The sequence below is a fragment of the Engystomops pustulosus genome, chromosome 2 (genome assembly GCF_040894005.1).
Source record: "Engystomops pustulosus chromosome 2, aEngPut4.maternal, whole genome shotgun sequence".
NCBI classification, from domain to species: domain Eukaryota; kingdom Metazoa; phylum Chordata; class Amphibia; order Anura; family Leptodactylidae; genus Engystomops; species Engystomops pustulosus.
This window is the reverse complement of record NC_092412.1, coordinates 12,599,243-12,613,751: the sequence shown is the minus strand read 5'-3', so window position 1 is coordinate 12,613,751 and position 14,509 is coordinate 12,599,243. Positions and strand designations below refer to the sequence as shown.

The following is a 14,509-nucleotide window of genomic DNA, read 5'->3' as shown; positions in this document are numbered from 1 at the left end:
GAGTCTCCCAGGACACGGCTCTTATCTCTAGGAATAACAGCGGGAAATGACTGGAGAGGTGAAGGATTCTTAGGATCTATGTAGTGATCAGTGTCTCCCCATACACAGGATTACACAGTAGTGAAGAAGTCGTCTGGTGAGTGTGTGACCCCCCGTGTGTCAGGAGGATGGACCCAGAGCCCCATCACCGAGCCTCCACCTCATTCACTGATACATGAGCAGAAGATCCTAGAACTTACCTCCAGGATCACTGAGCTGCTGAGCGGAGAGGTGAGTGCTGCCGGGAATGCTGGGACATTGTACAATAACACAAGGGAGGGGTCTGGGTGATGACTGTGTCATTGTGGGTGTCAGGTTCCTATAAGGTGTCAGGACGTCACTGTCTATTTCTCCATGGAGGAGTGGGAGTATATAGAAGGACACAAGGACCAGTACAAGGACATCATGATGGAGGACCACCAGCCCCTCACATCACCAGGTAAGAGGAGACCTTCCTGATTATAGAGGACAGAGCAGGTGTGAGGTCACCTCCTCCATCATCTCATCATCACATATAGACAATGTATCAGTCACTGTGTATATTTCCTATAGATGGATCCAGTCACAGAAATCCACCAGAGAGATGTCCCAGTCCTGGAGATTCCCGAGATATTACACAGGAACCAGAGAGATGTCCCAGTCCTGGAGATTCCCGGGATATTACACAGGAACCAGAGAGATGTCCCAGTCCTGGAGATTCCCGAGATATTACACAGGAACCAGAGAGATGTCCCAGTCCTCAATATTTCCATGTTGTTAAAGTGGAACCGGAGGAGAATGTCCCACTGGATCATCAGGTAGATGGAGCTGAGATTGCTTTAAATCCTCTAGAGATTGATGTAATGTGTCAGGATTGGTAGTGGTGAACCCACTGAACCGCCGCAAGCTATGGAGTAAGTTGGAAACTGGGAGCAGTGTATAAGTGGCACCCGGTATTTACCAGAGCCCAACACAAGGTGAGTTGGACTTGCTGCGGAGGGATACCACCAGGTCGCTCCACAGGCGCAACTTGCTTGCAGTAGTGGTCAAGGGGAGGTACAGAGACAGCAGTCAGAATCTAAGTTGGGCAGGAGGTCAGGAGCGACGGAAAAAGGATCAGAGATGGTCAAGGCAGGTGGCAGAGAATCAAGGTCAGGAAATGAGGCAAAAGTCACAACGCTTTGTCTAAGGCAACTGGGCACAAAGATCAGTCATGAGTGAACAGGAAGGGGCGGGCTATATAGCAGGGCAGCGGCCAAATAGCAGCAGCATGCCAGCGCCAATTAGCAGCGTGCTGGCCCTTTAAATCTCACAGAGACGCCGCAAGTGCCCAAAGGGCGGGCACGCACACTCCGAACCACAGACGCCGTTGGCGAGCGTGGACAGTCGATTAAGCCTGCAGCTGCTGCGCCGAGGTACCACAGCACAGGGGCACACTTGTGCCCCTGCGACCCCAGACATTGGTCACAGGAGCACCCGTGACAGTACACCCTCCTTCGACCTCCCCCTCTTCTTGGCCTGAAGAACCTCTGAAGAACACTGCGGTCCAGAATGTTGTCTTCAGACTCCCAAGACCTCCCCTCTGGCCCGAATCCCTGCTTAATAGGAAAGAACTGTTTCCCTCTAACCGACTTCACGTCCAGGATCTCCTTTACTTCAAAGACATTGGTGGAATCAGTCACAGGAGAAGGAGGAGCTACTTGCCGGGAGAAACAATTCAGGATGACTGGCTTTAGAAGGGAGTCATGGAAGGAGTTTGGGATGTGCATGGGAGTACGGGGTTAATGTGCTTCAACACCTCGAATGGACCAAGGAAATGAGGACCAAATTTGTAGCTGGGAATCTTCAGCTGGACTTATCTAGAGGACAGCCACACTGTTTCATCAGTATAGAAGACTGGGGGAGACCTGCGTTCTTGTTGGCCTGAGTTTTGGTGCGGGCAGACGAGTTTGCTCCCAGATGGACTTGAGGTCTTGTACCAAGTCTTCCACAGCGGTAAACATCAGAAGGCACGGAGAGAGGAAGACTACACAAAGTCTCGTACATCCTTGACCAGATCTGGCCACCAGTAGAAACTAGAGATGAGAGCGACAGGTCTCTGCACCACAGGGTGCCCAGCCACACGAGAGCAATGTCCCAAAGACAATATCCTCTTATAAAGAACAGGTCGGACATAGGAAGGAATTTGCCGTAGATCCACAGGAGCGGCAACAACAATCCTTTCAGGAGGAATGATATGTCTAGGAGCTCGTTCGTCCCCAATTACATCGGAGGCACAAAAGAGAGGGCATCTTCTTTGACATTCTTCTCTGCTAGTCTAAAATGGATCAGGAAGTTGAAATGAGAGGAGAAGAGGGACCAACGAGCCTGCTGTGGATTGAGGGGTTGAGCGGTCTGGAGATACAGGAGATTTTTCTGGTCAGTATACATACAGACGTATTGACAGGCTCCTTCTGGAAGCTTCCCTATGGAATAGTTCCACTCTGCAGCTGAGAAGGTTCTACAGAAGAAGCCGCAAGTGAGAGTTCGGCCTTTGGGCCCTTTCTGGGTGAGAACGGCTCCAGCTCCTACCAAGGAAGCGTCAACAGGAATGGTCTCCGTATCGGGCCGAGTACAGGAGCAGATGCAAAAACAGACTTCAGCCTGGAGAAAGTTTCTTCCGCCACCGGAGTCCCTTCTCAGAGATGATATACCTGAAGCTAGGAAGACGCTTTTGGTGAAATAGGCACTTCTTGAGCTTGCATCCAGGCGGTTGGCCCTTGGGTGCCTGAGGACTAATTTTACGTGATCCTGATGGGACTTGTGGTCAGCAGAGAACACCAGGACATCGTCCAGGTACACCACGACACAGGTATATAGCAAGTTCCTGAAAATGTTGTTAACAAACTCCTGGAATACGGCTGGTGCGTCCAAACAGCATAACGGGATACTCGAAGTGTCCAATCATGAGTATTGAAGGTGGTCTTCCATTCTCTGCCTTCGCGGATGAGATTGTACTCCCCACATAAGTCTAATTTGGTGAAGACCTTGGCTCAACGTAGGTGGTTGAGGAGTTCTATGATCAAATGCAGTGGGTAGCGGTTCTTCACAGTGATTTTCCAGAATCTAGGAAGGCAGAAGCTTTAAACTGGCTACGCGTCCCAGGACTGAGGAGGATGGGTATGTTCAGACGTAAAGAGGCTTTGCTCTCACCTAGGGACGCCTTTCCCAGGAATCCTAGGTGCGTGCATTCCCGGACACTGTGGACGGAGTGGACAGGTCCTAAGAAAGTGCTTTGAGCTAGCACAGTAGAGGCAAAGATTCTCCTGTCCCTGTCTGGAGTGCTCTTGGGGTTTCAGACGAGCTTTGTCCACCTGCAGCAGAAAAGGAGAGCGGCTGTGATGGTCTTTGGAAGATGGGACTGCTTGATATGCATATTTTCTAGGCACTGCTCCTCCAGTCACTCTGTGAACCGGATGTCAATCCAAATTGCTAGGGTGATGAGGTCACTCAGAGAAGACGGCAGATTCCGTGCAAACAGAATCCAATCACACAGTCCTCAGCTCAGCAGAAGATACACGGACTGGTTCCTCGAAGTGGTGTCTCCGTCATACTTAGAAGGCATAGACAAACGCAGTCTGGGTTCTGCAGAGGAACCCAGAGCAACCACAGGAACTGGTTGCTGTTGCTGGGCGGCCAATAACTGCTGCATGATGGCGGTAAGCTGAGTAAGCTGATGGACCTGCATGTAGGATCAGTAGTCGTGGACCAACTGAACCGCAGCAAGCGATTGAGTAAGCCGACACATAGGAGTGGAGTATTCACCAAAGCACCCTGTATTCACCAAAGCCCGCCGCAAAGCGAGTTGGACTTGCTGTGGTGGGATACCATAAGTCCACTCCACAGGCGCGACTTGCTCGCGGCAGTGGCCAAGGCAAGGTACATAGAGTCAAAGTCGGGCAGAAGGTCAGGACTCGGGGCACAGGATTGGAGTCGGGAATGTAGCATATGGTCAAGGTAGGTGGCAGAAAATCAAGGTCTGGAAACAAGGCAAAGGTCACAATGGATAAATCAGAAGAGTCTCTAAATAACACTTTCTCTAGGGCAGCTGGGCTTTAAATTTAAATTTCAAACTTTAAATTTCTCAGAGCCAACACGTGTGTGCGCACCGGAACAATGATGTTATCGCTGGAGCATGGAAGGGTGAGTAAGCCTGCAGCCACCACGCCGGGGCACTGCAGCACGAAGGCACACGGGTGTGCCCAGGACCCCAGACATGGGTCGCAGGAGCACCTGTGACATAATTAAGCTACTACTAACCTTCTCAAGGACCAGTGAGGCGGAACTTACAGTCCAGAGCAGGAGAAGTAAATAATCTAAGCCCTGGTGTCCATGAGCGCAGTCTCCACCTCAGGATCGTATCTCATTGGTTTATGCAGTAAGATAATCATAACATTGAAGTGTAAAATATTGGGATGAATGTGGATCCCGTCTCCTCCTGCTGGAGATTATTTAGATCCCGCCTTCTAGAGGTTTCTGTCCATCACTTGGATATAAGAGAATCTCTGGAGACATTTCCTTGTTTTCTCAGGTCCTTCATGTTGGATCTTTCCAGGAAAGTTGTGGTGGAAGGAGGAGCGGAGAGGAAATCCCCTCATCAGTGACAGAGGAGGGTAAGAGCCTTTCATGTATCTTGTGGGTTATTTTTCCCTTATGCCGTATATATTCGAGTATAGGCCGAGGTACCTAATTTTAACACAAAAAACACTGAAAACCTATTGAGTCGAGTATAAGCCTCCACCCAGTATATAGCTATTCAGCCCATGCCCTCTAGTACAAAGCCAGCCAGTCTATAGTCCCAGTGTATAGCCATGCAGCCCATGCCCTCTAGTATATAGCTAGCTAGCCTACTGTCCCCAGTATATAGCCAGCAGCCTTTTGTCTCCAGTATATAGACAGCCAGCCCTTTGCCCCTAGTATATGTCCAGCCAGCCCTCTGCCCCAGCATATAGCCTGCCAGTCCATGCCCCATAATATATAGCCTGCAGCCCCTGCCCGAGGTATGCCCAGCCTATAAGAAAAAAAAAACTGTACACACTATGATGACATCTTGGTACTTGTGACGGCACCACATAGGGAAACAGGGTCGGAGAATCGGAGGACAGAATAGGACTTACTCAGAGGAAATTTGAGTACAGCATTTGTTTGTTTTTCCATAAATTGGAGTATCAGCCAAGTTCTTTTTTTTTTTTCCAGCAAATCGGCTTATACTCAAGTATAAATGGTACATTGCAGGGGGAGGTTATATCCAGGAGAAACATTGGCTGTATGTGACTGACTGATTCGGGAGCTGATTTTGGAGTTAAACCGCCAATGTCTTTCTCATTCCTGAGGGAGGGAGCTGATTTCTCTTCACCGAGTCATACACAGGCAGAATCTCTCACGTGAGGGAGGGGCAGTCCCTGACACTATATACTTACAGTTAAATCTGAAGCTAATGATGTAAAGAGAGTTTGGACTGGGGCTGAGTAAGAAAACACAGCAGTCTCCTGACATAAACAAGCAGAGGGCCTGAACCTCTTTTTCAATCACACCCCCGAAGGGCACCAGGATAAACCAGAAATTATAACCAGTATACCAATATACCCTCAACTAAAACCAGAGGTGAGATACTAACTGTCTCTGGTGAGGAGCTACTGGACCTGCTAAGGGGCCTCAAAGTGAACAAAGCATGTGATGAGATGTGTCCTCCCATCCTCAAAAAAGTGGGCGGGGGAGTTGTGTAATGTGACAAGACACAAAAAACAAATCAGTACAGACTTGCCCAACATGAAGGAAACACTACTGTACCTAGGGCAACCACAGGCCCCGCATCACAGTGTCCTTCCAAGCCAAAATCAACCATCAACAATCATCAAGAACAGAACAAAATAATCAAATGAAAAAATAGATTAAAAACTTAACTTTAACTCAAATTTAAAAAATTGACCAATATCAGAGTCTAGTTGACTACATCTAGAGCAATAGGAACCAAAATCTCACATAGCGCTTCAATGTGCGATCTAATCCCTAAACCTCCTATTATCACGAGAGTCTGAGACACGTGTCCTAGGTCACATGAGGGGGACGCGTGTCCATCCGTCAGAGGAGTCAGCTGATCGTATGGTCTAAGTCAGACCCCACCCCCAATATATGCTCCCTTTATGCCTCATCTAACTAGTAGTATATATATATATATATATCTGGTAGGTAAAAGATATAGAACAAAAACAGACAAGACAAATTGAAAACGGAGAGTGGACTATTTTTTTATTTGGTCAAGTAAAAGTTACATTTTCTATCAATTTTTTCATTTGACCATTTTACTTTGCACGGCAAGACATAAAAACTGACTGAGGGGGTAGTCAGGGGCATCTGGACCCACTCCAATTCACCAACAACACGTGGACGAAATCTTGTCTAACTTCTGCTTGTAGCTGGGCTAAACCTCTTAATGTGATTATGTGGTTATATTTTCAGAAAGTATAAGAGGTTCCCATGGACGTCCCCCCTCATCTCCTTGTGGTGAAGTAGAAGATAATCAGTCACATCTTTCCACAGAGGAGGGAAATCATGGAGATAAGAGGCAGTTTTCATGTCCCAAATGTGAGAAACGTTTTAATCAAGAATCAAATCTTCTCATTCATCTTCAAAGTCACCGAAAGGAAAAGATGTTTTCATGTTCAGAATGTGAGAAAAATTTTACCAAGAAATCAAGTCTTGATCGACATGTGAGAAGTCACAAAGGGGAGAAGCCATTCTCATGTACCGAATGTGAAAAGTGCTTCACCAATAATTCAAGTCTTGTTAAACACTGGAGAAGTCACACAGGAGAGAAACCATTTTCATGTCCTGAATGTGGAAAATATTTTAGTCATAAATCATATCTTGTTAAACATCAGCGAACCCACAAAGGGGAGAAGCCGTTTACATGTACTGAATGCGGCAAATGTTTCAGCGATAATTCAATTCTTGTTAAACACCAGAGAATTCACACAGGAGAGAAACTGTTTTCTTGTACTGAATGTGGGAAATGTTTTAGTCATAAACCAAATTTTGTTATTCATCAGAGAACTCACACAGGGGAGAAGCCATTTTCATGTTCTGAATGTGGGAAAAGGTTTAGCGATAAAGGAAAGCTTTTTAGACATCAGACAACCCACACGAGAGACAAACCATTTTCATGTCCCGAATGTGGAAAATGTTTTAGTCATAAACGGTATCTTGTTAACCACCAGAGAACTCACACAGGGGAGAAGCCATTTACATGTACTGAATGTGGAAAATGTTTCAGTGAGAAATCAAGTCTAGTTGACCATAAGAGAATTCACACAGGGGAGAAGCCATTTTCATGTACTACATGTGGGAAATGTTTTAGGCAGACATCAAGTCTTGTTAAACATCAGAGAACTCACACAGGGGAGAAGCCATGTTAACATTTCTTACACTATGAACATTAACAGTCTCTATCTCTACTATTGGATACTGTTCTTTAGGATGACTTCTGCTGAGGTCTGCATCGTATAATAATTAAAAAAAATAAAATAAATCTTTATATATCATATTCTGCAGTTTCATTGGGTTACATTGGGCCAATTATCCTAAAAATCTTTCTATAAAGACCTGTTGTAGAAAATTGGCATATGTATATGTACTAATGATCAAACTATACATGGTTTTTCTACATGACTTTATTTTGTAAATTCATTAACCCCTTTACTGACATTTAACGTAGTAGTACGTCATGGGCGGCAGGAACTACTTCACTTACTGGGGGGGTCCGAGGCTCTGATGGCAGCCCCAGGGTCTGCTGGTGTCCTGAGGCTGCACAATGCTCTCCAGGAGCTGGGTCTTACCTCCTGGAGCGAAGCATGCTCAGTGCTCCACTTGAACTGGATCATACACAGCCTACATTGCCTCCAAGGCAGGACACAGAGGAAAGAATTCTGACAGGCCACGCACCCAGCCAAACTCCTCACATAGATACCCCGACACCAAACAAGACGAGTGTGATCCAGGCTGGAAACTCGGATCAGAAAAAATGAATGACATTGAAAATCTTTCAAGACGACTGGTAGGACTCTCGGAAGCCGTCCACCCAGGAGACCTGCAAGCTTTTTGCAAAATCGACCTGCCAAGGGCATTGGGGCTTCAAGGCAAATGCAGAGTGGAAAGGGCCCACCGACTATTAGCAGACCCAAAACAAACAAACACACAGCTTTCAAACAAAGATCTTAACTCATTGCCACCCCGTCAGGTCATAAATCTGGATTATAATGTTTTTTAGCAGGTTACTGGGAAAATATGCAAAATTTTCCAGGATTGGATAAGGAAAACCCGCCTATTTTAGCTACTTGTAAGGCAGCTCCCTTGACATCAAGCATGACTTACAAGAGGCCTTATGACATGATGCAGGATTAAAACCAAACCAGTATCTATTCCACAAGGAAAAGACTCCCAACTGTAGACAGCACTGTTTCGACCTAACTGGGTCTCCTTAGTACAGCATAGGGAACTGGTTTGGCTGGGTGAGAGACAAGTCACATGTTGTTTTTTGAAATGCATCCAAGCCAAAGCCTAACCCCTGAGACTGCACAGAGGATTCTGTCAGAATGCAAGGTAAGTTATAACACAACTATATTGTAATGGAAATGCTTATAAAAGGCAGAGAGGCATTTTTAGCATTGCAGGCGTGATGGGCTTCTGCAACCTGTCTATAGTGAAAAATGAGGTCCCTGGTGACAGGTTTCCTTTAAGACACCAAAAAAAACAAACCAATGGAGAAAATTTATTACGATGCATATGTCCAGGGCAGAAATTGTGGAACTGGTCACCCCATTTTGCCTTACACAATGGTATAACATGGAGGAACTTAGAGGCACACTGGGAAACTTAACACCAGGACAGAGCCCACTTAATGCCGCGGTCCTACCCCATACATGACACGTAGACAGAATGGAAACAATAGCGGATGCAACCACATAGCAAGAGTTAGATTGAACCCGTGATGTACTTGCACATTTGTAGAAATGTTTGAAATGAGTCATATCAAAGTGATGATCAGACCTGTAAACTATGCATATCACTTTATTATTTTGGATTTTGTTGTGAAAAATAAAATGAAATGTCTAAAAAAAAAAGCCCCAAACCAGCTCTGTGAAACAAAACATATTAAAGTTATGTCTCCGAAAAGATACAAAATAAGATACAAAAATAAATGAGATTTTCTCTATATTAGTTTTTTTCAGTAAAATTGTAAAAAAATATATAAAAAAAACGATAATTGAGGAATTACCGTAATCGTAGTGATCTATAAAGTAAAGATAATGTTATATTTATGGTACGATGTACGGCCCCCAACAAATACAAAAAGAAAGGAAACCAAAATGTACAATTTTCTTTCCTCCGTACATTCATGAGTCAATAAAATCTCATCAATAAGTTAAATACCCACTGAAATGTAGTATATGTTAAGTGCATTTAATTTCACAGGAAATAAGCCCTTATTGGTCCAAATTGCCAAAAAAATATATTGTATAGCCAATACAAATTGACAATGCATAATCTGCTGAATGGCGCAGCTCCCCCCTCCGATGCCCTGGCGTGTGCCCATACAGCAGGTGACCACCACATATGGGGGATTGTTGTACCCAGGAGGAGTTTTCACCAAATATCTTTTTTTTCATAAAAACATAAACGCAAAACATACCACCAAAATTTTTCAACTAACTTGAAGTACAAAGTATCACGAGAAAACAATCAGTTCCGTATGCCCTAGAAGCCTATGGGGACGTATAAATACTGGTTACATACGCGCTGCATACTGATGGAAAAACGCCACGTATATACGGGCTCAAACGGCACGGAAATACGGGACTAGAGAAATATGTCCGTGTTACTACAGCCTTAGGCTACATGCACACTGCCGTGAGCCTGCCGCACCGCAGCACGACGGGCACACGGCAGCGCGGTACGATGCCGTGAGCCCATAGAAGTGTATGGGGGACGTATATCGGCCGTACATACGTCAGCCGTATATACATCCCCCATACATGTGTGTGAATGCAGCCTTACACATGGGACTTCCGTATATGCCCCGTTCATTGGGTGGAGCTTGAAAATTATTCGCCCTTAGCCTCGCCTTTTGTGCACCTCTTGATCCAATCAAACGCAGTATCTGTAGCTTCTATATGAATAATAATTATTATTAATCCCTTGGTCACTTTCAATGGACATTGGTATGAGAGGCGCTGACACTCCGAGCTCCTAAAAGACAAGAGCAACAGCACAGACACAATTTCTGGGTCAAAAGCAATTGCACATAGTTGTGTGACTGAATCCCTCCGTCCTCTCCCCCCTCCTAATAACCAGGACCCGCCTACACTGATCACATGCTCTATGACATCACCACAGGTCCTTCATACACAGACTCATATCTACTCCCCAGATCACATGACTAGTGAGCAGGAGGACTGTGTGAGGTAGAGAGGAGGTAGGTGATCAGAAAAGGGACTACAACTCCCAGCATGCTCCAGGAGCACACACACTATATGAAGGGACTACAACTCCCAGCATGCTCCAGGAGCGCACGCACTATATGGAGTCCACATAGCTCCCAACCGTCCCGTTTTTCGTACCTCTGCCCCGCGTCACGGGCATCTATGAGCTTGTCACGGATTCTCCCCCCAGGTCCCGCTGTGTCCCGGCGCTGTGTCCCCATAGTAAATACTTTGAAAGCCTGAACTCACAGTACAGAATGGCTTCTACAGACATCGGGAGGGAATCCTTTTCAGAGAAGTGTCGGGCTTAGCGGAGAGCAGGGACCACGTCATCAGGTCAGATCAGCATCTGTCCATATATGGTCTCTGCATCTCCTAGGGTTCCCCAGAGCAGACATCGGGAGGGAATCCTTTTCAGAGAAGTGTCGGCTTAGCGGAGAGAGCAGGGACCACGTCATCAGCTTCAGATCAGCATCTGTCCATATATGGTCACTGCATCTCCTAGGGTTCCCCAGAGCAGACATCGGGCAGGAATCCTTTTCAGAGAAGTGTCGGCTTAGCGGAGAGCAGGGACCACGTCATCAGCTTCAGGTCAGTATCTGTCCATATATGGTCACTGCATCTCCTAGGGTTCCCCAGAGCAGACATCGGGAGGGAATCCTTTTCAGAGAAGTGTCGGCTTAGTGGAGAGAGCAGGGACCACGTCATCAGCTTCAGATCAGCATCTGTCCATATATGGTCACTGCATCTCCTAGGGTTCCCCAGAGCAGACATCGGGCAGGGAATCCTTTTCAGAGAAGTGTCGGGCTTAGCGGAGAGAGCAGGGACCACGTCATCAGGTCAGATCAGTATCTGTCCATATATGGTCACTGCATCTCCTAGGGTTCCCCAGAGCAGACATCGGGCAGGGAATCCTTTTCAGAGAAGTGTCGGGCTTAGCGGAGAGAGCAGGGACCACGTCATCAGGTCAGATCAGTATCTGTCCATATATGGTCTCCAGGGCTTCCCCAGACACAAGCTATTTATATAATTAAATTACATAAAGTTGCCTAGGCTGAGATTCGAACCTGGGACCCTCTGCACCATAGACAGGAGCTTAACTAACTGAGCTATAAGCCCAGTGATGCAGAGCTGCGGATTTCTGGTAAGTAAGACATGTTATCTGCCATTTACACTGTGACACAGACTAATGCACTGATATATAGAGAGGGATCTTCTCAGAGATTATTATTGTAATTATTCAGACTATTATTATTATTATTATAAATGTTATTATTTTTATTATTATGGAGATGATTATTAATAATGGTAAAAATAATAATAATCATCTCAATAATAATAATAATCTCCATAATAATAATAATAGTCGCAATAATTACAATAATCTGAGAAGATCCCTCCCTATATACCAAGGCAGTATATAGTCATAGTTCTTAGTTACCAAAATTCTCCACCTTGTTAATTACAGAGGTTATAGCTCAGTGGGTTGGGGCGCTGTGTTATTATTGTACATGGAAACTGCAGGTTCTGGGTTCAAATCCCAATGAGGATGAATTTTTTTTTTTTTTTATTGAGATGATTTTTATTGTTTTAATATGGCTAAAATAAATGGGGCGTGGCCAAGGAGTGATTGGGGGTGTGGCTTAGGGGGATCGCCGCTACGCGTGCCGCCATTTTGTCCCTCTTTCCTTTTCACAAATGTTGGGAGGTATGTATGGAGGGACTACAACTCCCAGCATGCTCCAGGAGCACACACACTATATGGAGGGACTACAACTCCCAGCATGTTCCTGGAGCACACACACTATATGGAGGGACTACACCTCCCAGCATGTTCCTGGAGCACACACACTATATGGAGGGACTACAACTCCCAGCATGTTCCTGGAGCGCACACACACTATATGGAGGGACTACAACTCCCAGCATGTTCCTGGAGCACACACACTATATCAGTGATGGCAAACCTTTTAGACACCGAGTGCCCAAACTACAACCAAAACCCATGTATTTTTCATAAAGTGCCAATGCAGCAATTTAAGCAGTAACTTATTACTCCCTGCTCTGTCACAGGATTAAATTGTATTACGCACCTGAGGACACCAATACAGTAGAAAGAAGAAGAAGTTTGGATTATCATTGTAGCTTCCTTCTAGGGTCCTGGGCTGCCTGGGACTGCAAGAGGCCTTGAGTCCTGTCTGGCGAACTCTGCCCTGGGGTGATGGCAAGGGTGGCCATAGAGAGGGCTCCGAGTGCCACCGTTGGCACCCGTGCCATAGGTTCGCCACCACTGCACTATATGGAGTTGTACACATATGGCGTGGCCCGTGGAGCAAATTGCCTGGCTGGTGTGTATAATGGAGGGCGGGGGATTTATCCCTCCATGTCGGGTCCAGTATCTGCTATTAGTGAGGAGTCTATATTAACCAAACACACAGACAATTAGGGAAAGGTAACAATGTTATGGTAGTCAGGCGACGTTTATCATAATGTAGTGATATTTCTTCCCTATAGTAGTTTTATACCATTAGGCTTGTTGGAAAGCATTAATAAAACCTATTGTTCAACCCTCAATAAAGGGGTTCTATTTATATAGAGGTCATGTATTTGTATTTTGTATTTATTCCACCCACTTTTTCTATAATAAATGTATATCCCTATGTTTGTATGACTTTCCCTCACTGTCATCACACTTCTTCCCTCACCCAACATGCAGTTTATCACTAATAAATCTAGTTGTTTATGGATCATATGGAACAGGTTGCACATCTGCTGATTTATGTATTATAATAAGGGTATTTATAAAATTCTTTGTATAGATGCGCATACACATGTTTAAGTATTTCCAGTATTATCTATATTTTATCTGATGATGCAGTGTTTGGTATTTTGCATTTTTAACGATCATTGTCTTATGTGCCTCCAGTAGAATATTGCACTATAGCATTAGATCTGTACATTGTTTTATCATAAGGACACTTTAAATTTGCTTACCTAAGCAGCCTTCTGTATCAGAGCGCATCAATTATGCTGAACGCCTGGACGCGCTTTTGTTTACATCCCACTGCGCAAGCTCAGCCGCATCACTGGTTCTTTTTTCTGACGTACTTCTTCTTACCTTCGGGTTTTCGTCTGAACTTTGCACTGCGCATGCGCAGTCAATCTGAATGCTTTTTGTTTGCCGGCCACCAACGTCTCGCGATCACTATGAGACATGGCAGTATACCTGATCACATGATCTTTATTCTGCTCTATCATTGGCTGTTTAGGTCCTTTTAACTTGGCTCTTCGCCCTGATGATCACACCCCCAGACGAAGGCTGTCCATCAGCCGAAACGCGCGTCGGGGTTGCTGCTATCTCGGGCAACGATCATACAACATGGGTAAACTTCACACAACATTCTCTGTGTACTCTTTTTAGAAAATACTGCTTTACACTTCCTATGCTTCCCAACAGTGTTATCTTCCATCTGTATATGGCCACTGATGCCTATATTTGTTCACATTTTTTGTTACATGTCTTGATCTGTTGCCTGTGATGCAACTCTTGCTTGTGTCCCCTCTGGAGTGGGATCATTTTAACCAGTGTGTTATTTTGCTCTAATAAAATTTGTACTTTTACTATCTCTTTATTGAGGATTGAACAATAGGTTTTATTAGTGAGGAGTCGTACAGTCCAGCGCCATCCCTCCTCCCTCAGTCCAGTGACCTCCCCTCCAGTGTCTGGAGAATCCCCTTCTGTCACATCACACATGTCATGGACACAATTGCTTCATATAGAGTTTGCTCTTAGTTCTTGTCATGTTTCCTCTGGTTCTATAGATCCAGGACTCCCAGAGGTTTCTCCTAAAGATGATCCTTTCCATCAATGATCCACCAGGGATCCGGGAGAAGGACAGAGAGCAGATGGCGGCCAGGATCCTGGAGCTCACCCTGGAGATGATCTCCTTGATAACCGGAGAGGTGAGAGTCTC

General features: G+C 45.4%; 1 protein-coding gene across 1 annotated transcript in view; it reads left to right on the top strand.

The window, feature by feature from the left end:
- The window catches only part of LOC140119827 (uncharacterized), a 76,452-nt gene extending 68,800 nt beyond the window's left edge, over positions 1-7,652 (top strand). The window contains exon 5 of the mRNA XM_072139238.1: positions 6,850-7,652. Within this exon, the coding sequence (XP_071995339.1) occupies positions 6,850-7,472 (623 nt within the window). The 3' untranslated portion in view covers positions 7,473-7,652. The remainder of the gene's footprint in view (positions 1-6,849) is intronic.
- The last annotated feature ends 6,857 nt before the right edge of the window (positions 7,653-14,509 follow it).